The 26342-nt window shown below is 37.8% G+C and overlaps 1 protein-coding gene across 1 annotated transcript in view; it reads left to right on the top strand.

Annotated features, from left to right (window-relative positions):
- The first annotated feature begins 992 nt into the window (after window positions 1-992).
- LOC126810368 (CD109 antigen) overlaps window positions 993-26342 on the top strand; it is a 40586-nt gene continuing 15236 nt past the window's right edge. The window contains exons 1-20 of the mRNA XM_056098928.1: window positions 993-1064; window positions 6582-6655; window positions 7828-8006; window positions 8828-8853; window positions 9754-9910; window positions 10642-10712; window positions 11333-11464; window positions 12048-12090; window positions 13595-13679; window positions 14855-14963; window positions 15173-15400; window positions 16200-16430; window positions 17634-17738; window positions 19096-19158; window positions 20364-20555; window positions 21361-21510; window positions 22111-22218; window positions 22622-22706; window positions 24263-24425; window positions 25290-25407. Coding sequence (XP_055954903.1) covers window positions 6600-6655; window positions 7828-8006; window positions 8828-8853; window positions 9754-9910; window positions 10642-10712; window positions 11333-11464; window positions 12048-12090; window positions 13595-13679; window positions 14855-14963; window positions 15173-15400; window positions 16200-16430; window positions 17634-17738; window positions 19096-19158; window positions 20364-20555; window positions 21361-21510; window positions 22111-22218; window positions 22622-22706; window positions 24263-24425; window positions 25290-25407 — 2301 coding nt within the window. The 5' untranslated portion in view covers window positions 993-1064; window positions 6582-6599. The remainder of the gene's footprint in view (window positions 1065-6581; window positions 6656-7827; window positions 8007-8827; window positions 8854-9753; window positions 9911-10641; window positions 10713-11332; window positions 11465-12047; window positions 12091-13594; window positions 13680-14854; window positions 14964-15172; window positions 15401-16199; window positions 16431-17633; window positions 17739-19095; window positions 19159-20363; window positions 20556-21360; window positions 21511-22110; window positions 22219-22621; window positions 22707-24262; window positions 24426-25289; window positions 25408-26342) is intronic.

The following is a 26342-nucleotide window of genomic DNA, read 5'->3' as shown; positions in this document are numbered from 1 at the left end:
AAATAGACGTAATTTACACGCTACATTATCTCCGACATGATAACTTCAAGGGATGGTTAACAGTTTGCGATATTACTCTAGATGGAAGTGGACGTTAACCCCGGGTAGTCATTGTATTCAACATAATACGTCGATCATTTTGAGACAAACATATGGTAATTGCCATAGCCATTTCAATGTTGATGTGTGTAATAGCTCTCGAGTGGACGTTAAACCTCTCTCTCTCTCTCTCTCTCTCTCTCTCTCTCTCAATGTTTATGTGTGTAATAGGGGTTTACGACCTTTACCCTTCTTAAATTCCAAGTGAGAAAAGTGTCTTCGCATGTCTGTAATTACAAAGAAAGAATATTTTTAAACCACAATTATTATTTTGTTTATAGATTAAAATAGCCGCTTGGTCAACTAATTCTCCTAACAGCAAAATGCATTCAGAGTCAACTGTAACGCATATATCATATTTCACTTTTGAGGATATGGTCATGTTAGCTTTTAATATAAGTTATATTATGGCAATAAATAATCCTGGGCATCTTTTACATAGCACACTTTTCCTTATACCCTGCACCATTAGCTTAGTCGGTGCAGAACGGTGGGACGTTAAACCCCATTTCATTTCATTTAAATCCATAATCTTAGAGATGTGAAATTCACCTTTAAAGATAATCTATTAGAGATGTGAAAGTCCCTTTAAAGCCATGCTATTAAAGATGTGATACGCCCTTTAAAGATAACCTTGATACTGTGACGTATATGCATCATCAGCCAAGTTGGTGCAGAACAGTGGGATGTTAAACCCCATTTCATTTCATTTAAAACCATAATATTAGAGATGTGAAATTCCCTTTAAAGCCATACTATTAGAGATGAGGTATGCCCTTTAAAAGATGACCTTGATACTCTGCTGTATATACCACGTGATACTTTCAAAACTCATTACGCATTAAGGTTCCTAGTGATAAGATGTAATTGTTTAATTAAGATAAGATTCTGTATTTAAACAACGGTGATAGGAAACGGGTTGTATACGACAAGGTTGTTGGGTGAAGTGCACTGAAGAAAAAAGGGTAAAGTGTCTAAATTTTAATATTTTGTAACATTATTCTAAATATTTTAAGATAGATTTTACTTTGACTGGAAAAATTAATATTTTATAACACCAATTAAAGATTAATGGTTAAATAGCTTTTGTAAAATATTAATAATTACGATAGCTTGAAGTTTCTCATGAAAAGGAAATGTATTACTTTACATGTTTACTGAGGGCAAAAAAAAGCTTTCATTCGCTCTAACTACTGCCGTGATATCCTACGTAGGGGGGCCCCAAGAGCAAAGGTCCATGCAACGGTTTTTGTCACGTGCCACTTCTCGTCGTAAACTGTTCTGGAGAGAGGTGTTTATTTTTAACTCTAAAACGCATTTTAAGCATTACCTGCTATCCGCCCGGCAAGATGAAAAGTTCAATCATTTGGCACTGGTCTATTTGGTGGCCTATCGCTATCATTCATTATTTTGTGAAAAAAAAAATAATAAAATAAAAAAAAATATGTTAAACTTGAAAATGAAATGAAATTGAAATAAAAATTAATCTGAAAATAAAACTAAAGTAAAATTACAAGCAAAAGCTAAATCAAATTGAAAAGTAAAATCAAAATCAAAATCAAAATTAAATCAAAATCAAAATTAATTTCATATCAAAAATGAAATGAAATAAAAGTTAAACTCAAAATCAAATGAAAAGTAAAATGAAAATTGTTCGTAACTCACATAGTAAAAATAAATGTGTATTTTTACTCTGTGAGGTTACTCTTGATGCGCTGTTGTCATTTGTCTGATATGAACGGAATCTTCGGCTGTAAAGAGAACCCGTATTATTTAATACTCCAAGTAGGCTACATGTAGACATTACCATTTAGTTCAACCTCCGAATGTACTTTTTTATTTTTAAAGGGAGCCACAGTGGATCATTGAGGAAAACGATGGAGGTTCCTTGCTCGATCCCTGCGTTGGCCAAGAAAGTTCATCGGAATTTTCCTGCGTGGTTCCCCTGTCAGTACGACAGTAGTGCACATTAGCGTGCACGTAAAATTTCCCAAATAGCACACAGTATGACATATGCCCGTCTTCATTAACCTACTCGGGGCAGAACAGTGGGACGTTAAACCCCATTTCATTACATTGCATTTATCTTCGGCTGGCGTATTATCTTGGTTATGAAACGCAGCAGGTTTCCATATCTTATCTACTTGCAATTCCGAGCTTGACTTTAAAACTTTGATTAGGACATTCTCTGAACAGATTGCCACAGTTTTAGGCTACCGTATTTTAACTGGAAATTTTGAAAAGGAGGGGGGGGGGGTGCAAACGAGGTTGTTGCCGAGCGAAGCGATGCTAAACCAATGGACCATTTTCTAGGAATAACCCACGGCAAGTGAACAGAAAAGTGTAATTGGTTAAATTCTTATTTCCGACCATTCTGAAATAAATTCATTCTAGCTCTTTGCGGCTTGATATATATGAATATACTTTTTACATTTTTATCTTAACTGTGCCTTTTCAGATTTTATAACATTTTATATAATACTAGCAGGATACCCGGTTTCGCCCGGAACCCAAGATCTATGCATGACCTTGACCTTCGTAAATCATGGCCTAAAACAAGTAAATTGGCACAATCTCTGGAATCTTTTCTTGTGATTTTTCAGAGAAAAAAGCCCATCGCAAAGTGGACGAAAAAAAGTGCAGTTTGTTGCCTGTTACATATAAACAGTTTGTGAGATTCTTATTTCCGTATGTTTCCGCAATATTGTCCGTTTTGATTTCTTACCGATATGTGGAACCACCTATCATTCGAGGCAAAGAGATATTAGAAAAGAAAGAACCTTTTAGCGGACAGAGCCAAATCAATTTTTTTTAGCTCTTTGAATCATGATATATACACATGTACTTCTAGGTTTTTATATAATAAATTACATGTTGGTTGTGCCTTTTCAGGCTATATAACATTTTATATAATATAATATATTAGCAAATCTGTAGCAAGTTATTTTCATATTTATGTGACCCAACAGGTGAAGCAAAGTTAGTATATAAAAGCACACTGAATGTTTATATGTGAAAGAACAGCCGAGGTTAGCGATGCGAAACTATTTTCTTTTTAAACAGTAGTAAAATTTTAATTTTCCAAATGATCGCTCCATGCACCCAGCCGTTTTTGAATCGTAATTGAAACCCCTTAAATTTGAACAAAACCCCACTGTTCGGACAGTTCAGATTAGTTGGGTAAGCGAAGTAATGCGAGAACGCTATTATAAAGCCACAAGACTCTACCGTGAGTTCCAAAGAAAGACTTGGTTTGTGAAAAAGTACTCAAAATTATCGATATCAAAAATGGATATATGTCTACTATTAAAAAAACAATCTTTTCCGTATGACACTCTTCAGTTTGACCAGTAGCTTCAATGAGTTTAAAGGAGCTAGACCTTTAACTCATATCCATAATATTCGAAATTATATACACGAATTAGAATATTGGTCCATTTCAATCATTATAGATGTTGTTATCTTGCCGTGATAATATGGGATACTACTATCCAATATTTAAGACACGGTGAACATTTTAAAATCCATTCACGACGCAGTGTACTATGGAAATAATTGTTTCGAGCGACATTTGTAATGGACTCGGAAAATCAAATCTCAGAAGAAAATGAATGCGGGAGTAAATAAAAATGGCTGATTCACAAACGACAGAATGATAATTCTAAAATACCGTATAGAATAAAATAAGAAGGCGCAAACGATTTCCGTTCAATGTAAAACACAATTGATTATATATTAAAACAAACATTTTAAAAATAAATTAAATTCAAATTGCTTTTTTACACTAGTATTACATTAATATTTTGCTTCTTAGACCCATTTTCGTCTTTTTAAAAGTTCCAACGAATAGAACTATGCGCCCTTTAATGGATTGAGAGTATATTCCCACAAACTAAGTCTTTCTTTGAAACACACCATAGTTACTCCTGGCGTTATAGGCATCAGGAAATCCTCCCTCCACAAATGGTTCCTTCTGAACAACGAATTGGTCATAGGCGTACGGGTCCAATGAATGTTATAGGCGGTGGCGGGGGGGGGGGCGCAGGCGTGAAATGCCCGAAAACATTCCCATTTATAGACGGTGGCGCCGGTCGTCAGCGAGAGCCGAATACGCGGAGCTTACAGTATAAGCGTTTGCCTGCTATTCCAATCCGTTAATACAGCAACTTCAATGTGGTCCAATATAGCCTAACTTTAGTGGCTGATTTGAATTCCAATCAACCAATCAATCGTTTACAGTCCACATACTAGCCGCGACCATCGGGAGAAAATTTTGAAAATTTAACGGCCGCCAACGGACGTGAATACAGCAACTTCAAAGTGGTCCAATATTGCCCAGTTTGGTGGTTGACCTGAATTCCAAACAACCAATCAATCAATCGTTTAGTTTACAGGGCTGCCGTCGCGCTGTATGGGGGCCTTGCCCTCCCCGAGAAAATTTTGAATAATTTAACCGCCACAATTACCCGATGCTCGAAAAATGCCGCATAAAGCATAGTGGCTCCAGACAAATGGACTTTTGTCCAGTGGCGGCCATTTTGTTTGACGTCATATTTAGACCCTTTGCGATATCTCAATTTCATAGAACTTTTAATATCTTATTCTCTTGACCAAATACTATAAGAAAATGCAATAGAACGTTTTCTTGCAATTTTTTTAGGGTTATTCTGCAATTTGACTCTACTAATAGTCAATTCACGGTATTCAATTAAAAGAAAAGTAAAATTAGTGTTTTATTAGATTTCGGGTAGTTTATTTTGCCAACTAGATGATATATTAATTTTTTTTCCCACTTTACACGTCTGCCTGAAAAGTCAGATTGCCCGACAGTTAAGGGCGCAGCTGCCCCCCCCCCCGGCTCTTAAGCCTATGGAATTGATATGTCAATATTCAATATGTATTTGTTTATTTACCTTGTTTACAATATAAAGTGGAAGTAGGTCAGTTTACGTGAACAGTTTTTGAGTCGTGTATCTAATACGAAAGCCAAACCTGGAATTGTAAGTAGATACAATATGGAAACTGCGTTTCATAACCAAGATTGTACGCCAGTCAAAAATAATTGAAATAAAATGGGTTTTTAAAGTCCTACTATTCTGGGGGGGGGGGGGGGGTTGGATGGCTGAATGGTTAGCGTGCGCGCGCTGTATCATAAAGTCTGTCATTGAGTCGACTGGCGTGGTTTCGAATCCCCGGTTGTACGTGGCAAGGAGTAGGGTCGCCTGTCCAGCCTCGTGGGTTTTCTCCGTGTCCTCCGATTTCCTCCCACTGCTAAAGACCCCTACGCGCAAGCGAATTATTGAAATAAAATTAAACCATATGTTAGTCCCGAAATGACCTAGTTTGTGTCGAGTGGACGTTAAACCCCATTTTTCTCTCTCTCTCTCTCCCTACTATTCTGCTCCGAATGGGCTAATGAAGATGGGCATACGTCATACAGTGTGCTATGTGGGACAATTTTACGTGCACGCCAATGTGTACACGAGACCGCGGTTTTTCTTCACATCCAAACGTTGTCCCTTGCCACGTTTCCTGTCCCACCACTGACCCAGGGGAACCACGCCGGAAAGTACCGATGAACTTTCTCATCAGACAAATGACAACAGCGTTAATTTCATCAAGAGTGACCTATCCGTGTGCCAAAACGGGTCATGGTTCAACTAGGTCACTTCTGTCAAGCCGCAAAGCATTATGGGGTACTATGATAGCGATAGGTTACGAACAATTTTCATTTTACTTTTTATTTGATTTTGATTTTAACTTTTAGTTCATTTCATTTTTGATATAAAATTAATTTTGATTTTCATTTATTTTGATTTTGATTTTGATTTTAATTTTCAATTTGATTTAACTTTTGCTTGTAATTTTAGTTTAGTTTTATTTTCAGATTAATTTTTATTTTAATTTCATTTCATTTTCAAGTTTAACATATTTTTTTTCACAAAATAATGAATGATAGCGATAGGCCACCATACTGGTCTGAATTATTTTTAAGCCATCACTGTAAGAATTGTAGTTACACCCCTAAGATACCAGAACGGTGCTCTGCTGAAGCAGCGCATTTCGCTCGATGCGTTAGAGCTTCGCTCTATATTGGTATTTATTCATTAATGAAATAGGTTTTAAAGTGTACTGCTATATTTCGTTTCGTTTTTTATACTACACTATAGTGGCCTACACTACAGGAAGATCTGACCGGTTATAATGGAAGGTCGCGTCAGTGGTCTTACAAATGGCTTTTGACCTATGACGTCAGACATTGATTAATCAATCAGCATTGACGTATCTAGTGATTTACCCACGCTGGTTATTTTACAACTCTTCCAGATCCTAGTGTAGTAAAGACAAGTAAATCGAAATTTTGAACAATAAAAAACGAAACGAAATAGGATATGTGCTTTAATCAGATTGTAAATCAATCAAATCCGAGGAAACATCATTATATTGGAAGTGGTCATCTGTTGATGAGATTATATTTTCAGATAGTTTAGATTGTTACCATGTTACGGCTTATGGTAATACTTGGGTTATGTGGTGTTCTGGGTGCTACTAGGAAGTAAGTCACCTACTGGGGATTACATTAAAGCGAGAATTTCATATTTTTAAGTTATATTTTTAAAATGTATTAAAATAAAGCCTTAAAATAGATAGTATCTATAAATAGTCCTACCTTGTTAAAGTATAACCCTATTAATCCTATAATTCACTATTGCCAGTTGAGAAATTGGCAAAAATACCATTTTCAACTTCAAATTCAAACGTTTGAAGATAGGTCTTATATGGGGGGGGGGGGGGGATATAGAAAAACAAGGGAGGTAATTGTGTTATTATTTCCGGTGTGAATGATTTTTAAGTGTGAGAATGATACCTATGAGCGTATGATAGTGAGTTGACAACCTATTGAGCAAAAGACATAGAAATAATTATGTTTTGACTTTCTTAGAAAATATGAAATTTTCGCTTTAATCTAACACTTGTATTTATTGTACGTATTGTTGAGTTGTTCTACTTACAGGTTTGGAATGGCGTTTGATGCCCCCTACGTATTACAGCTTCCTTCAACTTGTTAGTCTCTAAATGACCGTAACCCTAACCCTGGTTTGGTGTTTGTTATCATTAATACATAGTTACACGATGTCCTCTCGGCGTGTCTTATTGCGTTGTTTGTTCCAAGGTTCGATCCTAGGGAATTGCTAGTCTGTTAGTGGTACAGTGCTTAAAAAAGAAAATCGTCTAGTCGTTCGAATGGGATAAACGGCCGAGCTCCCATGTATATCAGAGATCCTGTGACAGTCTTGTCTCCCTATTTCTTAATATTAACGATGTTATTCTACGAGAAGTTTATATTGTTATAACGATGTGTTTATTTCAGTACTGGAGAGAAGATTATAATGTTATAACGATGTGTTTGTTTCAGTACTGGAGAGAAGCTTATAATGTTATAACGATGTGTTTATTTGAGTACTGGAGAAGAGATTATAATGCTATAACGATGTGTTTATTTCAGCACTGGAGAGAAGAGTATAATGTTATAATGATGTGTTTATTTCAGTACGGGTGAGAAGATTATAATGTTATACATATGTGTTTAGTTCAGCACGCGAGAAGATTATAATGTTATACATATGTGTTTAGTTCAGCACGGGAGAAGAATATAATGTTATAACGATGTGTTTATTTCAATACGGGTGAGAAGATTATAATGTTATAACGATGTGTTTATTTCAGTACGTATCTTATAACAGCACCAAGTGTTATTGTACGTGGAGAAGAATATAATGTTGGTGTACATATATTAAATGCATCGGCACCAGTTCAGGTTCGAGCACAAATAGTAGAAATTGTATACAATGGTACTAAACAGACGCGTAATGTACGAAATGGAAACAGACAGATGTTCAAGCAAGGTAAGGTGTAATGTCAACGTTCAGGTAAATCTACTTTATTCTTGTAAACACTCTACAGAGAACGGAGAGCAATGCAGAGTCAGTTTGAAAGCTTGTAAACACTCTACAGGTCAGAGGACGGAGAGGTAACATATCTCGAAATTCGGAGTTGCACCTCAGTTTCAAAACTTGCAAACGCCCTGGGGAGTTAGAGAAATGGGGGGAGAGAGAGAGAGAGAGAAAGAGAGAGAGAGCTATTACACGCATCAACATTGAAATGGCAATTGCCATATGTTTGTCTCAAAATGATCGACGTATTATGTTGAAAAAAGAGGGGGTTTAACGTCCACTCGACACAAACTAGGTCATTTCGGGACTAACATATGGTCATATTTTATTTCAATATTTCGGTCGCGCGTAGGGGTCTTTAGCAGTGAGAGGAAACTGGAGGACCCGGAAAAAACTCCACGAGATTGGACAGGCGACCATCACGTACAACCGGGGAATCGAAACCACGGCAGTTGACGCAATGAGTTAGAGAAAGGAGGGCAACGCGATCGAAATTCAGAGCAGCACATCAGTTTGGAACCTTGTAAATGCACCAGTGGAATGAGAGTAGACCGATCGAAATTAATTCAAAGATGCTCACTCAATAGAAATTCAGGGTAGCTCATCAGTTTGGATCAAGAGTTTTTGTTATTTCATTACCAAACACCGGTATTACTCGGCTTAGTCATCATGTGGAAATCTGTCACAATTTAGAATGGTGTGACAGTTTACATAGTTACGACTGCCTTGCACCAAGTAGAATAGTTTTATTTACCGCCATCTTTGAATTTCAGGAGTACCCGGAAGCTTAACTCTAAAGGTGAGACATATATATATATATATATATATATATATATATATATATATATATATATATATATATATATCTATATAAGTTTTTTTTAACTACCCTCCAGAGCAATATATATAGAATTACGTTGAAAAAAAGAAATAAACACATGTTTATGGCTAACGTTTTCCGTTCTCTTACACCTCTTCAGGCCATATTGATATATAATATAATGTAATGCGGTGCACACGAAAGAACCCTTGGCAGTTGTAAATCGATAAAGAGCCGTTGGAAATGCCACGGTCTGGAAATAACGTTTAATGACCTTCTAACTAACATATGTTATATATATAGAAATATATTATACTAAAATAAACACACTTATATGGATATACTAGTTCTGAATTTTATTATTAACATGTTACATTTCAATACACATACAGGTATCGTTATCAAGCAAACAATTATTACAACCTTGTAAAATGATCACATGTTTACATATTTAGCATATTTCCAATATTGCTTCTACTTGTGGCAAAAAATGGACGATGGGCTGATTTCGATTAAGTAGTTGTTTTTGGTGTCAATATATATGTTTCGATACCTGTATGTGTATTGAAGCGTAGCATGTTAATAAAATTCAGAAATGAAATGAAATGAAATGGGGTTTAACGTCCTACTGTTCTGCTCCTAAACTGGGCTAATGAAGACGGGCATACGCCATACAGTGTGCTATGAGGGAAATTTTGCCAGGGCAGCGGCGCTACGGCCGACTCTTATATCGAATTCCAATGCCAAGGGATCTTTTACGTACACGCCAATATGTACACGGGACCTCGTTTTTTTTGTCCCATTCGAACGACTAGACAGCTGTCCATATAAGTGTGTTAATTTTTAACATATGTGAATGTATATTTATTATATAAATAGCTTCCTCGTAATGCTGTGGCGGCCAGAACATATCGTTTAAAGATCAGAGCAACTAAGGGACTCCAGTTGGAGATGGAGCAGAATATCAGAGTTCATAATCAACAGGTGTCCACACTGGTACAAACAGATAAAGCAATGTATAAAGGCAGACAAACAGGTGGGTACACGGGACACAATTCCTTGAAATAAACTGGAATATTTATATGGAATATACGGACATAATTATATGGAATACACGGGACCCAATTATATGGAACTCACAGGACACAATAATATGGACTACTCGGGACACAATTATTTTCAATACACGGGAGATAATTATATGGCATAATTACACGGGACATAATTATATGGAATATACGGGACATAGTGATATGGAATACACAGGACACAATTATATAGAATACACGGAACATAACTATATGGAATATACGTGACATAATTATATGGAATACATGGGGCTCGGGGCACAGTTCTATGGAATACACGGGAGAATGTATTATATTGAAGTATTATACACATTTTACAGATGTTAAATACACGGTAAATATAATATGGAATACACGAAACATATTTATATAGAATACACGGGACACAATAATATGGAATACACGGGACACGATAATATGGATCACACAGGCAGGACATAATTATACGGAATACATGGGATATAATAATATGAAATACACGGTAATAATAATATGGAATATACAGTAATAATTATATGTAATACACAGGACATAATTATATAGAATAGGAATTTTAAAATTCTCATAACATAGATGTACATGATGTACGGAAGTAAGTTTCAACTTCTATCGCTAAACATGTACCTAACCATAATATTAATAATATTATGTAGTTTTTGTTTGTTTATTTTCTGTTTAGTGCAATTCCGTGTTTTGACTATTTTCCCCGACCTGAAGCCCTATAAAGGCAAGCTCAATATCGATGTTATAGTAAGTCATTATTTATTAATTCAAAGAGAGAGAGAGAGAGGGAGAGAGGGAGAGAGAGAGATCGTGACTAACACAATGGGAGGAATACGGAGGATCCGGAAAAAACCCACGAGGTTGGACAGGCGACCCTTCGCCTTGTCACGTACAGCCGGGGAATCGAAACCACGCCAGTTGACTCAATGACAGACCTTATGATACAGCGCGCAGCACGTGCTAACCATTCGGCCATCCACCCCCCTAACTACATTTAGAATCTGACATTATTTATCATTATGTTTAAGTAAAAAAGTCCCAGACATTTCTTTGTTGAATTTGAAAAGGTCTGAATAAATTAGAGAAACTACGCACAATAAGTGGGTTGATTCGGATGTAGTTTTCGAGAGAATCATGAACAAAATGTTACGAGGTATGTGGTATCATCCTTAGACTGTACAATATTCACAAGACAATGAAGATTTATTTTTATCAGTTTTCGGGGTTGTTGTTTTTTAGAATTTTCTCTTTGTTCTGTATTTTCGATGAAGAAATGTACCTCCCCACACCGAACACACACACACCCCATAGATCCACGATACACCATATTCATTCTAATAAATATCTGAATGAATTTATTTTTCCAGGATGCACGAGGTAATCGAGTTAAACAATGGCTGAATGAACATGATCAATTTGGTGTTGTATCGAAAGATTTTCAACTCAGTGATCAACCTCAATCAGGGGAGTGGTCAATCAAAGTCACCATTCCAGATTTAGTAAGTTATATTTCCTGAAATGGGAATCTACTTTTTTTTCGCACCAACTATAAACATTCCATGATCGCTTGTATACACCGACCTGTTAAAATATCCACATAGCCTTGTATGGCCACAGATCACTAATTATTTCCCCACTGACTTTAATGTTTATTCTCGTCTCTTAGACCGGCTCTAACTTTTTCCCAAATTTTCGTTGGGTAGAACGCTTTCTACCACAGATGGGGCAACATGTGGCAACCTCTTGCCCAAAAGCACGTATGAGGTTCTTCATGAAAAACTTGAGATACACAAGCTGGAAGTAGAGACAAGTAAACAAGAGGAAGACTAAAAATAGCTCTGGCCCTTGTTTCGACGTAGGAATATTTGGTGATCTGTGTCCGTATACCACAGCAGTCACATTGTTTGGTCAATAAGACCAGTGGTATAGGACACACCACGTCAAGGAAACCCTCTGCGTTATATCTATTTGCGTCAAACTAATTTGATTTTATTCAAAGTTTTTTATTGTTTGAAGTGATTTAACAGTGCACATGTCATGGGAAGAATTACGTCATCAGTACAATTTATTTATTTATTTTAGGATGCTTACACCACGAGCCAACATTTCACAGTACAGGAATACGGTACGTAACAATTTGGACCGGATATAGAGTGGCATAGTATATGTCTAGCACACAACTACGGTTCTTTTAATGCTAGGTTCATACTATCACGATTCGTTCTACGACTGAATTCGTGGTATTAATCGTGGAGTAATCGTGGTGATCCTATCAGGTCTTATCATATATTGAAGTCAGTTGTAGCATCTGCACGTACCAGGTTGTGGACTTAATAGAGACAAGCCTATCGTAACGCGTCGCACGCCAGTGAGAACCTATTAGACAAACATGTTAATTGTTATTCCTATAGCTACGTGAGCCGTGCAAGGTGCGACAGCGACGTTTCTGGCTAGTCTTCTTCGATTTCCAAGTGTTATCTGTCCTTTACGTACATTTAAACGTGTACACAACTTTGTTTCGGATGTTTGTCCCATGCGAACCACAAGGCAAATTTTCTTTTATTAGTAGCCTCATTATCTGACTCATGAACTGAGAACAACCATTAGGGTTTCCTGACACAGTGACGGCGAGTTTTGTTCGCGTGTTGGGCTGGCAATATTAAGACGGTAATGGTCCGTTATTCTTGGGGTCCTAAGTTTAGAGGACGATAAACTGTGTCTAATAGGTTAGAGAGAACAGAAATATGAAATGTACTCAATTTCAAAGAAGTGTGTTAAACGTCAATACTTGTTTTGATCGACGGATCTAAAGCCTAGCTCTCAAACCGCCGTACGTGTTTTGACACGTACTGCTCGAAGGTTTTTGGTAGCTCGGAAACCATTTGTAAGCAACCGGGTGACAATTTTGTATGTGCCGAGCAAATGTCTCTGCGGCCAGTCTGCGATCTTCTACGGTGCCATCCTGGCTACAGTGAATGTTACAAGTCACTTGAGTTTTTTTTCATTCCGTGTGGTATCAAATACCATTTGCATGGTTGTACCTGAGGTGTGCCGTGCTATATATACCAGGAATACAGAGATGAACTATTTTGCATTTCTGAGACTGCCGACGTATGGCTCGAGGTGGCAGTCAAGTTTTCCACACGCTGTAACTATCACTGTTGTGTACGAGCAATTGACGGAAAACTCATCCGTATTAAGATATCTGAGACGAGTGGGTGAGGGTAATACAATTACAATAATACTATTGATCCTTGTAGATGCCCAATACAAGTTCTTGTGAACGAGTATTGATGCCAATGAGTCGGCGTCGGACTGTGGGGTCTGCATTGGAGAATGACGTACTCCATAGGCACTACTGACGCACTGAGCACGTTTGTCAGACTAACGCTTTCCCGCGCTTTCAATAAGTAATGTGCCCGTATTATTTACAAAACTTGCATCTGGTTTCTTGCTGCCGGTTTGCAACCTGCCAAACCCTACAACCCGTGCGTGCCCAAAACACGCACTGCGAGTTGTGAGCTAGGTTATACTCTTATTTTAGTTTTTAACTGAAAAACAAATTAAAAAAAGATAATTCCATGTTCACCTAAGTACAACGTTGTGATGTGTGTATAATTCATTTTAAGAATTGCCCAAGTTTGAAGTAATAGTTGAATTGCCTCCATATGGTTTGAGAACAGAAACGGAATTACATGGCACGGTGAAAGCTAAGTAAGTATAGGCTTACCAGAATACTAGACCCTGGGTTCACAAAACATTCTCACACTTTAGTTAACAATTTACTCAAAACTGTTCACATTCATTGAACCAATATAAAAATGTTTTTGTTTAAATTCACTCAATACACTTATAAGAAACTATGTGCAAAGTTTTGTGTTTTAGATCAAAGATATTTCTTAACTTAAGTCTGAGAATGTTTTGTGAACTCAGGGCCGGGCTTAGTAGGATAACTATACTATAAGTATATCAGACTTTGTAGGCTATAATGGACTTAGTAGGCTTACTATACTAGTATATAAGGCTTAGTAGGCTTTTGTTAATATTTGTATACAAATTTGAAAGGGTGAGTTTTTGAGAGAGAGAGCGAGAGAGAGTGAGAGAGAGAGAGAGAGGGAGAGGGGGGGGGTAACTTCAACTCAACACAAACTAAGTCATTTCGGGACTAACAAATGGTTCAATTTCATTTCAATAATTCGCTGGGGTGTATGGGTCTTTAGCAGTGGGAGGAAACCGGAGGACACGAAGAAGACCCACGAGGTTGGACAGCCGACCTTACTCCTTGTCACGTACAACCGGGGAATGGAAACCACGCCAGTTGACTCAATGACAGCGCACATACTCTAACCATTCGGCCATCTAATCCCCCCCCCTCCCCGATTGATAAAGGAGTAAAAAAAAAACCACGGTTCAGCTGGAAGTGATCTTCATATTTCTGCGTCGGCAACAGCAAACTCTCTTTGTTCAGTCCGTCTTCATTAGCCTCGTTTAGGAGCAGAACAGTAGGACGTTAAACCCCATTTCATTTCATTTCATTTCTTTGTTCAGATGATTTACGATTTCACTGTTTAAACACAATTGGAGTGATTGTTTTATTTCAGATACACATTTGATAAAGATGTTGAAGGAATGACTGATTGTTTTTTTTTTTCAGATATACAATTGATAAATTGAAGGAATGATTGATTGTTTTATTTCAGGTATACAATTAATAAAGATGTTGAAGGAATGATTATTTGTTTTATTTCAGATATACACTAGATAAAGATGATTGATTGGTTTATTTCAGATATACAATAGATAAAGATGTTGAAGGAATGATTGTTTGTTTTATTTCAAATACACAATTGATAAAGATGTTGATGGGTTGATTGTTTGTTTTATTTCAGATATACATTTGGTAAAGATGTTGAAGGAATGGTAGATCTAAGAGCTTATAAAGGCAGTATTAGAAATTCTTGTGGTCGGGAGGAGAGATATTTGCAGCAGGTTTTCCCGGTACGTTGTCAAATACAACGAAAATTATATTAAAAAAAAGCACTGTGCCCCCTAATAATTATTGCCTGTGTTTACCCAGATATTATACCCACTGCAAAATAGAACGTTATCTTTGTTTGCTCTCAAGATTTGCTTTCGAATTCGTCCTGGTCAGTCAAATATAGGAATTCTCGTTTTTTTTTATCCCTGCTTTTTTTTCTATTTTCAAGATAAATGGTGAAGCCAAATTTACGCTTTCTACTGCGGATTTGAAGAAAATTTCCAGTCAATGGTCGGATTTGTACAGCGTCAATATCGTTGCTAGGGTAACTGAGGAAAACACAGGAAAGGTTCTGAACGGGACTGAATCTATCACGTTTCATTCTAAGCCGTACAAACTATCGTTTTTATCAACCAGTGCTAATACCTTTAAACCGGGACTACCTTATACGGCATATGTAAGTATAGACCATGCTTAACGTCCAATCATACATTTAGAGACATGAGAGAAACTTCCAATCAAACATTTGGAGACATGAACCACACGTCACATCCAACATTTAGAGACATGAACCACACGTCACATCCAACATTTAGAGACGTGAACCACACGCCCCGCCATACATTTAGAGACATCAGTGTTATGTCGAACCAAACATTTAAAGGCATGAACGAAATGTTGCACACATATAAACCAAATACATAGGAACATGAGCGAAACATTCAACGAAACATATAGAGACATGAACGAAACACCCTACCAAAGATATAGAGAAAAGCAAAACGTCCCACCAAATACAGTGAGACATGGGCTGAACATGTAGAGGCTTTTGATTATTTACCGCTGAGAGAATCGTAATTGGGTGATAGTGAATTAGTTATGTCAGTTTTGACAATAAATGTGGTGTAATAACACTGATATTACACGCATAAATTGCAGTATGATATGAAACCTTAAAAGTCTAGCACTTGGATTTCATCCTTACTTTCAGGCATTAGTCACATGTGTTTACGAAACTATCACTAGATATTAGCCACATATGCATACGAAACTATCACTAGATATCAGCCACATATATATACGAAACTATCACTAGATATTGGCGACATGTGTATACGAAACTATCACTAGATATCAGCCACATATGTATACGAAACCATCACTAGATATTTAAAAGTACATAATTGTTAGCTATGTGAATTCCAATAGAGTAGAATTAAATAAAATGCTTTTATGAAATACTAATTTATCGACAGGTAAAACTAACCACCCAAGATGATGTCCCCGTCATGAATAGCACACGCGGTATTGAAGTATTCACGTGCGTCGATTTTACACGCACAGTGTCGAATCAGGATCGTTATGCATGTTCACAGTTTCAAGGAACGTACAACTTACCAACCCAATCTTTGATCCCATCCAATGACGGTGTGGCCAAGATTGCTATTGAAGAAGTTCCCAGGAATACCACACAGATCAAAATGAGAGTAATATATTTTTTTTTATTTAATTTGATTTATTTTTTTGATCCATGACAACACACAGCGACGTGTTGGTATATATCATAATTTCAAGCTTTAAAGTCTTATTATTAAAGCTCTCTTATAATAGGCCCACTCGGTAAACCTCAGCAGATTCCAGTACCCTACATCTAGCCTCGGCTGTATGACGAAGTCCGCCATTGGAACTACTTTCAAGTTTCCGGATTACCAACGGCGTTGCCCATAATGACACCTTTGAAGAATGTTTTATCATACAAATATTTCAAAGTCTGAAGCTGTTTTTCTTTCAAGTTTATCCGATTTTCTTCAAACAAGGACAACTTTGATAACTTCTTTTTAAAAGCGGTACGTTTTCCTAATAAGTAAACCGGTGCCACATCGCAATTGTATATGCGTAGGTACATATCACTTACCGTCATACAGCCGAGGATAGATGTATAGTAACGGAATCTGCCGAGGTTTGCCGAGTGATAATAGGTATTTCAAATATGTGTGATATAACACCTTTAATGAGGTTTGGGTGTTGATGCTGCCCCAGCAATAGAACCGGTTTATTTGATCAGGCTGTACATAAAACTTCACGAGGTATTTGGAATTGAAAGAAGAAGAAGGGTAGGAAGGACAACGATTTGCGTTTGACCCCCCCCCCCCCCCTTTACATGTAACCATAGAAAAAGATAGTCTCAAAATGATCGACGAAGTATGGCATTCGTTTACCCTACATTGTTAAATGAGGGGCCTTGTGTAATCGTACTATTTAACTTGTGTTACGATCAATGTCATTTTACAAAATGATAGTTTGTTCTATTTACTAATTGTTATTTTTACTATTTGTTCTATTTACTAATTGTTATATTGTGTATAACAGGTGTTTATATGTTGTGTATTACAGGTGTTTATATATTGTGTATTATTGGTGTTTATATATTATGTATTACAGGATAATATATATTATGTATAACAGGTGTTTATATCTTGTGTATTATTGGTGTTTATATATTATGTATTACAGGATATTATATATTATGTATAACAGGTGTTTATATCTTGTGTATTACAGGTTTTTATATATTATGTACTACAGGATATTATACATTATGTATTACATGTGTTTATAAATATTGTATATCATATTATATATCATGTATTACATGCGTGATATAATAGTTTATATATTGTGTATTGTAGGCGTGGTATAATGATATAAGTGTAGACCTATTTATTTATGCGGCTTCATCCCCAAGTAAAAACTTTCTTCAGATTTCAACATTTGTCGATGGATCTGTATCAAAGGTAAGTTGGGGTGGTATTAAAGGTAGCAGAACTAAGAATATTTTCAAGACATTTCATATGAAAAGTAATTAAAACCCCTTCGATTATATTAATAGTTTACGCCCTAATATCATACATTACAGTATTTCGTCGTCGGTGTCATGATTAAATTATGGCACAAGTAGTATCCTTGATTACACAACAACCTGGGGAGAATGCTTCCATAGGGCTGTCATCAGGGTGACAGACCAGCACAGTTTTAAACAATGTTTGTTTCTAATTTAGAATGAAAACAGAAGATTGGTGTAGTACGTATTATTGAAATTTAAAACAAATCTTTTGAGGTTTATATTTTTAAACAAAACATCGGCAAATGGACATGAAATGAAATGGGTTTTAACGTACTAATTTGCTGCGTAGACTGGCCAGAGTTGTGGGTAAGGGAATAGGTGTGAGAATGGGGTGGGAGTTGCAAGTAATTGACCTTCAGCACCGACCATGACGACACTTTTCATTATGTGTGAATATTTAGATAGAACTAGGCTGAGATTATGTCAGGTCAAGCAGGAATACGTGATAGAACTAGGCTGAGACTATGTCAGGGCAAGCATCAGGGCCGTAACTAGGCCAGAGCAACGAGGGGGTGGGGCGGGAGGGGGCATGGTGGAGGGGGCAGGAAGTGTTCTCAGGGGTGCTGTGAAATTGATGGACAATGTATATCTATTTTTTTATGGTTGAAAATTTTTTCACAGAGGAGGCGAAAATTTTTGCAGCCCCCCCCCCCCCCGGCTTAGTTGCGGGCATTGCAAGGCAGGAATACTTTATAGAACTGAACTGAGATTATGTCAGGGCAAACAGCAATACGTGATAGAAGTTGGCTGAGATTATGTCAGGGCAAGCAGAAATACGTGATAGAACTAGGCTGAGATTATGTCAGGGCAAACAGGAATACATGATAGAATTGAACTGATATTATGTCAGGGCAAGCAGAAATACATGATAGAACTAGGCTGAGATTATGTCAGGGCAAACAGGAATACATGATAGAATTGAACTGATATTATGTCAGGGCAAGCAGAAATACATGATAGAACTTGGCTGAGATTATGTCAGGGCAAACAGGAATACATGATAGAACCGGACTGAGATTATGCCAGGGCAAGCAGGAATACATGATAGAACTGGACTGAGATTATGATAGGGCAAGCAGAAATACATGATAGAATTGAACTGAGATTATGTCAGTGCAAGCTGAAATACATGATTGAACTAAAATGAGATTATGTCAGGGCAAGCTGCAATACATGATAGCCATAGAAAGGTATAGTGGATTGTCAAATGAAAATGTTGTTGATCGGGTGATTGACTTTTGTTTCAGATTGATAGAACAGTGAAATTTGAAATACGATCTACAGAAGCCATTGGTACATTATATTATATAGTAAGTTATTGGTCCATTATATTATATACTAAGTCATTGGCACATTATATTATATAGTAAGTTATTGTTTCATTATATTATATAGTAAGTTATTGGTACATTGTATTATAGTAAGTTAGTGATACACTACATATACATGGCAACATGTATATTATGTTATAGTTTTTATTAGCCTGTGCATGGTGTGTTGTACTATGGGGTTCCGGCGTGTTTTGGTGGGGGTGGGGGCTTGGATTGGATTGAGCTATGTAAGATTGAGTTTGATGCAACTGGATGCGACTGAGAGCTGCATGAAAAAAGCGACATAAGTGGTGTTAACATCCGATGTGACCGAGAAAAATAAATAGTTGCACATGCTGCAGCGACATAAGTGGTTTTTCACCAGAATGCAGTTAGTTTTGAGGGAATGTTTAGGTATTCGGTGTATTTCGTAGCTTTCCCCGGGACCCTATTACGTCATGTAGCTACATAGTTGAGGTCATTATTCAAAAGCGTTCGGACAACAGAATTGTTATTTACAGAAATACGCGCAGAGTAAGGTTTTTGAAACTTTATTGCTAACCTTAGGCGATAGTGTCGCCAGTTTGGTGGTCACGGAGTCAGCCGCACACGATAGCAGTCGACATAAGTTCTCTAAGAGTCCACATGCAAGTACGTGTAGTTGCACCTAGTTGCACCCGAACGTGCGCGGCCGGCAAGATAATTCGTAGACAGCCCCGGTTGCCCACAATCGCATCGAATCGTAAGGGCGACATAAGCGTCTCTTTAGTTATCATCTAGTAAAGTTATCTGGAATATAATTTTTTGTTGGTATATTATCTGGTAAAAATACCATTATTATCCTCTACAGTATTATATAGCAACTTTTCACACAGAATATATTTTTTAGAAAATAGCTAGGGGAGTGGGGGTGGGGTTGGATGGCCAAATGGTTAGCACGTGTGGGTTGTATCATGTGGGCTGTCATTGAGTCAACTGAAGTGGTTTAGATTCCCCAGTTGTATGTGATAAGGCGTAGGGTTGTCTGTCCAACCTCGTAGGTTTTCTCCTGGTCCTCCTGTTTCCTCCCACTGCTAAAGACCCCGACGCGCAGGCGAATTATTGAAATAAAAGTGAACCATGTGTTAGTCCCGAAATGACCTAGTTTGTGTGTCTCTCTCTTTAGAAAATACTATGCACATATATTGATGTATTTTTTGTCACAGATTAAAGCAAGGGGCTCTGTTCAGAAATCAGAACAATACGATATGCAGAACACAACGAATGCTATTTTGAACCTACCTGTTACACCCAGTATGTCGCCCTCGGCTTATATCTTGGTTTATTACATGAGAAAAAATGGCGAAGTTGTTGCCGATGGCTTAACGTTCAATACAGACAGGTTATTTAAAAATAAAGTAAGTAATATTTCTATAAATATATTTTGCTTAAAATTCGGATTTAAATCTTAATTTGCCGTGAACGCCCTGTATCCTTATTATTGTACATTTTTATAGCCCAAACAGCTTCATGATTGAGGACAGCGTGAGCCTTAAAATAATCTAACACATTAATTATGGTTTAATGGTGAAGAGCGAGACATTAAGTAATATATTGACTGCACGAGGCGTTAGCGGAGTGTTGTTACAATATATTACGCAATGTCTTTAGCTCGCTACCATTAAACAACTTAAACAATGAGATACGTCACGCGAGTCCAATATTTCATCTAGTATAGATAATGTAGGATTGGCAGGTTTCCCGTACATTATTAGAAATAATGGTACGCCAACATCAAAGGATGACGTCACATCTGTATTTTAAATAGATAAATAAAAGAATAAAATGGCTGATGTTTTTCCGAGGAAAAGCCTCTAAGATCAAGTTAGTTTTCAACTGTTTCTTGGGACCGAGGTGGCTGAGTGGGGATATCGCTGCCTCGGTAACCAGGGGTCAAGGGTGCGCTCCTGGTGTTCGCCGTAAAAGTCCCTGGGAATATTTTAGAGTGGTGCAGGACGTGGGCCCTGGAAAAACTGGCTACACGTTGGCGTACATTCAGAAAAAAACTTGGTAGATGGAATTCAGCTCGGAGAAGGTGAATACCCCACTGTCATGGCGTATGCCCATCTTTATTATCCCAGTCGGTGCAGAAAAGTGGGACGTAAAACCCCTTTTCATTTCATTTGCCTTGTTATCAGCACAATGTCGTTTTTCTACCCGTAGGTATCTGTAGATTTTAATAAGGAAGCAGTATCACCTCAAGACCGCATCAGCCTCATCGTATCAGCTGAACCCAAATCTCAAGTATACCTCCTGGCAGTAGATCAGAGTGTTTTATTGGTAAAATCAGGCAATGATCTGACTCCTCAAAAGGTTTGTAAAATACGCTCATTTATAGTCGATATAAAACGCCTGGTGCCCTGTGGGCATTTATCAATATCAGTAAGAACATGCAAATAATTTCATGTAATAGTGTCATAGGCACAGTATGCACTGTTCCATGGTAGGTCAAAAGGTCTGTTATTAAGTCACGTTGCATGGTTGCTTGTACGTAATCTGATTAAAATACAGATCTTTATTTCGTTTCGTTTGTTTTTACTTTCAATGGCCTACACTACATAAAGATCTGACCGGTTGTAGTGGAAGGTCGCGTCAGAGGTCATACGAGCGGCTTGTGACATACAATGACATTATTTATGAATAGTCCCAAGACAGACGAAAATACGGAGCCCGATAAGGGACGCAAAAAAGAAATATAATATTTATCCGGCGCGCGCCGGTTATTATTATTATATATTTTTTTTTGGCGTCCCTTATCGGGCTCCGTACGAAAAGTACTTAATAATGTTAAAATGTTATTAAACCAGTGTTGAAATCAGTTTGTGTCGGCATACCTTTATCTTTACATCGTTTACCGTGAAACAAAGTAATGCAGCTTTACGATTGTGCTAATGAGATGTTTGATGTTTGCAGGTGAAGTCAGCTCTATCAAGTTTTAGTAATGTTCCTAACCCTATAGATGAACCTGTCTGGCATTATGGTCGACAATCATCAGCTAAAAATGCCAAAGAATTTTTCAAGGTAATGTATGACATATTGAATTATATTTCTCTAATCCGAATGCCGCATTAAAACAATATGCACCCTGTCTTAAAGTTTGGAAAAAACAACTCTGAAATAGACGTAATAATGACTTGCAAGAGGTTGATGATTAATAATTAATTTAAATTTTCTGTAGGACTTAATATATCCGCAAGACATCGTTTATCGGCAAAAATCATGAAACAGTCGATTTGTGACGTGTAGGTTTGTTTTGTGAAAATAACTGACTTCCGCTTATCCGTATGGATTTTATACTTTATTATTTACGTGAATTAAAGAGATTCAGCTCCCTTAAATATTATTGTAGCGCAATTTCCTCTGAAAAATATCGAAACAGGAAGTGTTTGTCTGCAGATTGTTCGATGTTTATTTTTACCTACAGGAAGCTGGTGTGTTACTTATGACAGATATTCAATTTTTAAAAGAGTATCAACAACGTGAATCAAGACGACAATATGATTCACCCCGTGAGTCTTTACAGCCACTGTCATATTCCTGCCCATAATACGCTCTTCTAACTGTACAACCACTGTCATATTCCTTCCAATAATACACTCTTCCCGCTCTATAACCAGCGTCACATTCCTTTCCATAATACACCCTTCTCACTCTACAACCAGTGTCATATTCCTTCCCAAAATACGATCTTCTCACTCTACAACAGCTGTCAAACATTCTCTACACAATGAAAACCATCTAACAGTATGTACATGAAATGAAATGACGTATTTTCACTTCTCAACCAATCGACTTAATAAAAACGTGCGTGCTTTGTGTGAAATGTTTTCGAGACTGCTTCATCGAATGCCAGCTGTCAAGGGTTCTGTTAATTGCACGCCAAGGGCGAATCTCTCCTTTTCAATACCCCCCCCCCCCTCCCTCCGGAACGATTTTCCTTGTCTGATTGTCTGTTCTCCACCACTACCAAGGGGACACCACTCCGCCCAGCACAACTAACAAAGGGACATCACTCTGGCCTTTTCCATTATAAAGGTGACACCACGCCGTCCTGCGCCAATGACAAGGGACGTCCTTTATCACTACCAGTCCGTCCTGCGCCATAGTAATGATTTTGTCGGCACCAATCGAGCTAATTGTCATGCGGTGTGCGAGACTGCTCCCTCGTATGTCAACTGTCAAGGGTTCTTTTACGTGCCCGCTAATGTATACAAAGGCTCTTTTATTTGTCAGACTGTCCCCTACCACTGGCAAGGGGGCACCACTCTGTCCTATACCGCTGATAAGGGGACACTTCTCTGTCCTTCGCCACTGACAAACTTTTAGCATGATGGTCATTGAGTCTGCGCCATACGCAATGAACCAAAGTGACTCCTTCACAGGGGTTTGTTGATAGACATCGAGAATGTTAATTTAGCAAGTTAATTTTTTTCCCGTGTTTTTATTACTGATAGAACTATTTTAATGCATTTAAACTGTATCGACCAGTTTCTGTTACTGAATTCTTGACAACAAAATATATGATTGGGCTTAACAGTAATAAGATCACGAACGATCATGGCAAATATACCCACGATATTATGAATGTCGAGTCTGTCCGGATAAACGAAGTTAAAATTTCAATGTGTTGATATATCACACTATATATGATTGTTTAGAATGTCAAGCTGATGGGGCCACGGTGGCTAAGTGGGTAAGACGCTGGCTCGCTAGCCTGGAGGTCGGGTGTTCGATCACTGCATTGGCCGAGAAAGTTCATTCAGATTTTCCGGCGTTGTTCCCCCTTGTCAGTGATGCAGGACGGAGGGCCTGACAAGGACAACTGTCTAGTCGTTCGAATGGGACGAAAAACCGAGGTTGGAATTCGATATAAGAGTAGGCCGTAGTGCCGCTGTCCAGGCAAAATGTCCCTCATAGCACACTGTATGGCGTATGCCCGTCTTCATTAGCCCAGTTCGGAGCAGAACAGTAGGACGTTAAACCCCATTTCATGTCATTTCATTTCATTTTTGTCAAGCTGTGAAAATATCACGCTATATAATGTTGTTTTTATATCTAATTTTAGCCTATGACTCGTATGGTGGAGAGGCCGGTTATCCCGGACCACCCGGGCGGGGGCCCGTGTCTATTTCACTTGAAAGTACAGCATTTACAGAAGGTCTAGTAGAGCCTGAACGAGTTAGAAATATTTTCCCAGAGACATGGCTGTGGACCAATGAGACTGTCGGGTAAGTGACAGTTTATGGTACGTCGATGTGGTTCAATTTTGTTTCAATAAAAACTCTGTAGTACTTTTCTGAAATAACCGGGCCAATGAATATTTGCCATGCAATGTACTATAAGGAACATTTCGCTCTGAGAGCGGCGTTTCCTCCGCCTAATCTTATCAAAATCCATCCATCTGTGGTGTACACATGAACCCGGTTTATCGTCCCATTCAAGTGACTGGGCGCTTTACTTTGTCATGTTCTCCTGCCAACAGTTATACAGGACGAAGGGCAAGCCACGATCAGGTTCTCCTTCCAGCAATCATATAGGACGGAGGGCAAGGCAAGGCCAGTTTCTCCTTACAGCAGTCATACAGGACGGTGAGCAAGGCAAGATCAGGTTCTCCTTCCAGCAGTCATATAGGACGGAGGGCAAGGTAGGGTCAGGTTCTCCTTCCAGCAGTCATACAGGACGGTGAGCAAGACAAGATCAGGTTCTCCTTCCAGCAGTCATATAGGACGGAGGGCAAGGCATGATCAGGTTCTCCTTCCAGCAGTTATACAGGACGGTGAGCAAGACAAGCTCAGGTTCTCCTTCCAGCAGTCATATAGGCAAGGCATGATCAGGACGGTGCGCAAGGCAAGAGTGTCTAGTCGTTTGGATGGGTCGACAAACCCATATCCCGTGTAAAACATTGTTAACACGTTAAAGACTCCTTGACAGTTGGAAATTGTAATAAAAGTAGCACGGCTGTCCAGGCAAAATGTCTCTCACAGGACTTTAAATATCCCAAATAAGTGAGACGTTTAAAAACTTCTTCAAAATTGTATTTCGTCATTGCCAGTATCAATGTTATAATAATTTTAATTTGTTATATTTAACAGAGCTGATGGACGAGTGTCTATAGAAGCTACTGCGCCTGATACAATCACGTCGTGGGTAGCCAGTGGTTTTGGAGTCCACAATAAACTGGGTTTGGGTGTAGCGGATGCCACCAGCAAGGTATAAATTATAATTATTATTTCAAACTCCGACAAAGAAATATCATTAGCAATTTTGTTGAAAGGTCGTGTAATTTTAAAGACGCTGATCGGTATCTGCATTTTTTGAACATTTTTTCACGGTTTCAATCGTAACTCAAATTGACTTAGTAATAAAATAAAACCAAAATATCACTGGTTGTATTTTCCGACTTGGATTCAATATTTTAGGTGACACTGGTTTGTTTATCGGGTTGAGTTAGGGTTAGGATGATGTGAAATTTCAATCCATCTATCTTTGTATATACTGAAAGGAAATGAACAATGTTTAGGTTTATATTCCTTTTAAAGATTCAAAATCTATTGAATGGCGGTCAGGTGTTTAAATGTTACCATTTACACGGTTTCTAATCTGTGTTTTGAACTTTTTTAAAAAGCTTACCTGTACTCTAAATTATCTTCTTCCGAGTCTATTTTAATAAAAAAAAATCCAAACGTTATTATTGAGTTTATTTCGAAATCCTCATCTTTCTAATTAGCTAATTGTGCATGAGAGAAACATACGAGATGCGTATGAAATATAATAAAATAATCTTCATACGCACAAAATACCCTTCACTAGAGACGTTTGGCAAGCGGAATTATCCCATACGTATCACGTACCGGTATCGTATAAATGATACGTTGCGTCAATGTAGCTTTAGATTTTTGGCAGATTTTCGCGTCGCGTTCGTATACTAGTCAAGCGCCTATTATAGCCTACAGTTTCACGGAGGGAGTGAAGTCGCCCGACAGTCGCTGGGCTATTAAAAAAAATATTAATGTCGAATCTTATTGAAAATAAGACTTTTTCTGTGAATAATTTTTTTAACTCTGCCGGGTTTGTTCCGAAAAAAATAAGTCAACAAAAGAGTTCTTTGGAAGCGATCGGTTACCTGGGTGATGGGGTCTATGGAT

The sequence above is a fragment of the Patella vulgata genome, chromosome 2 (genome assembly GCF_932274485.2).
Source record: "Patella vulgata chromosome 2, xgPatVulg1.2, whole genome shotgun sequence".
Classification (NCBI taxonomy): domain Eukaryota; kingdom Metazoa; phylum Mollusca; class Gastropoda; family Patellidae; genus Patella; species Patella vulgata.
This window is presented reverse-complemented; position numbering and strand designations above follow the sequence as displayed.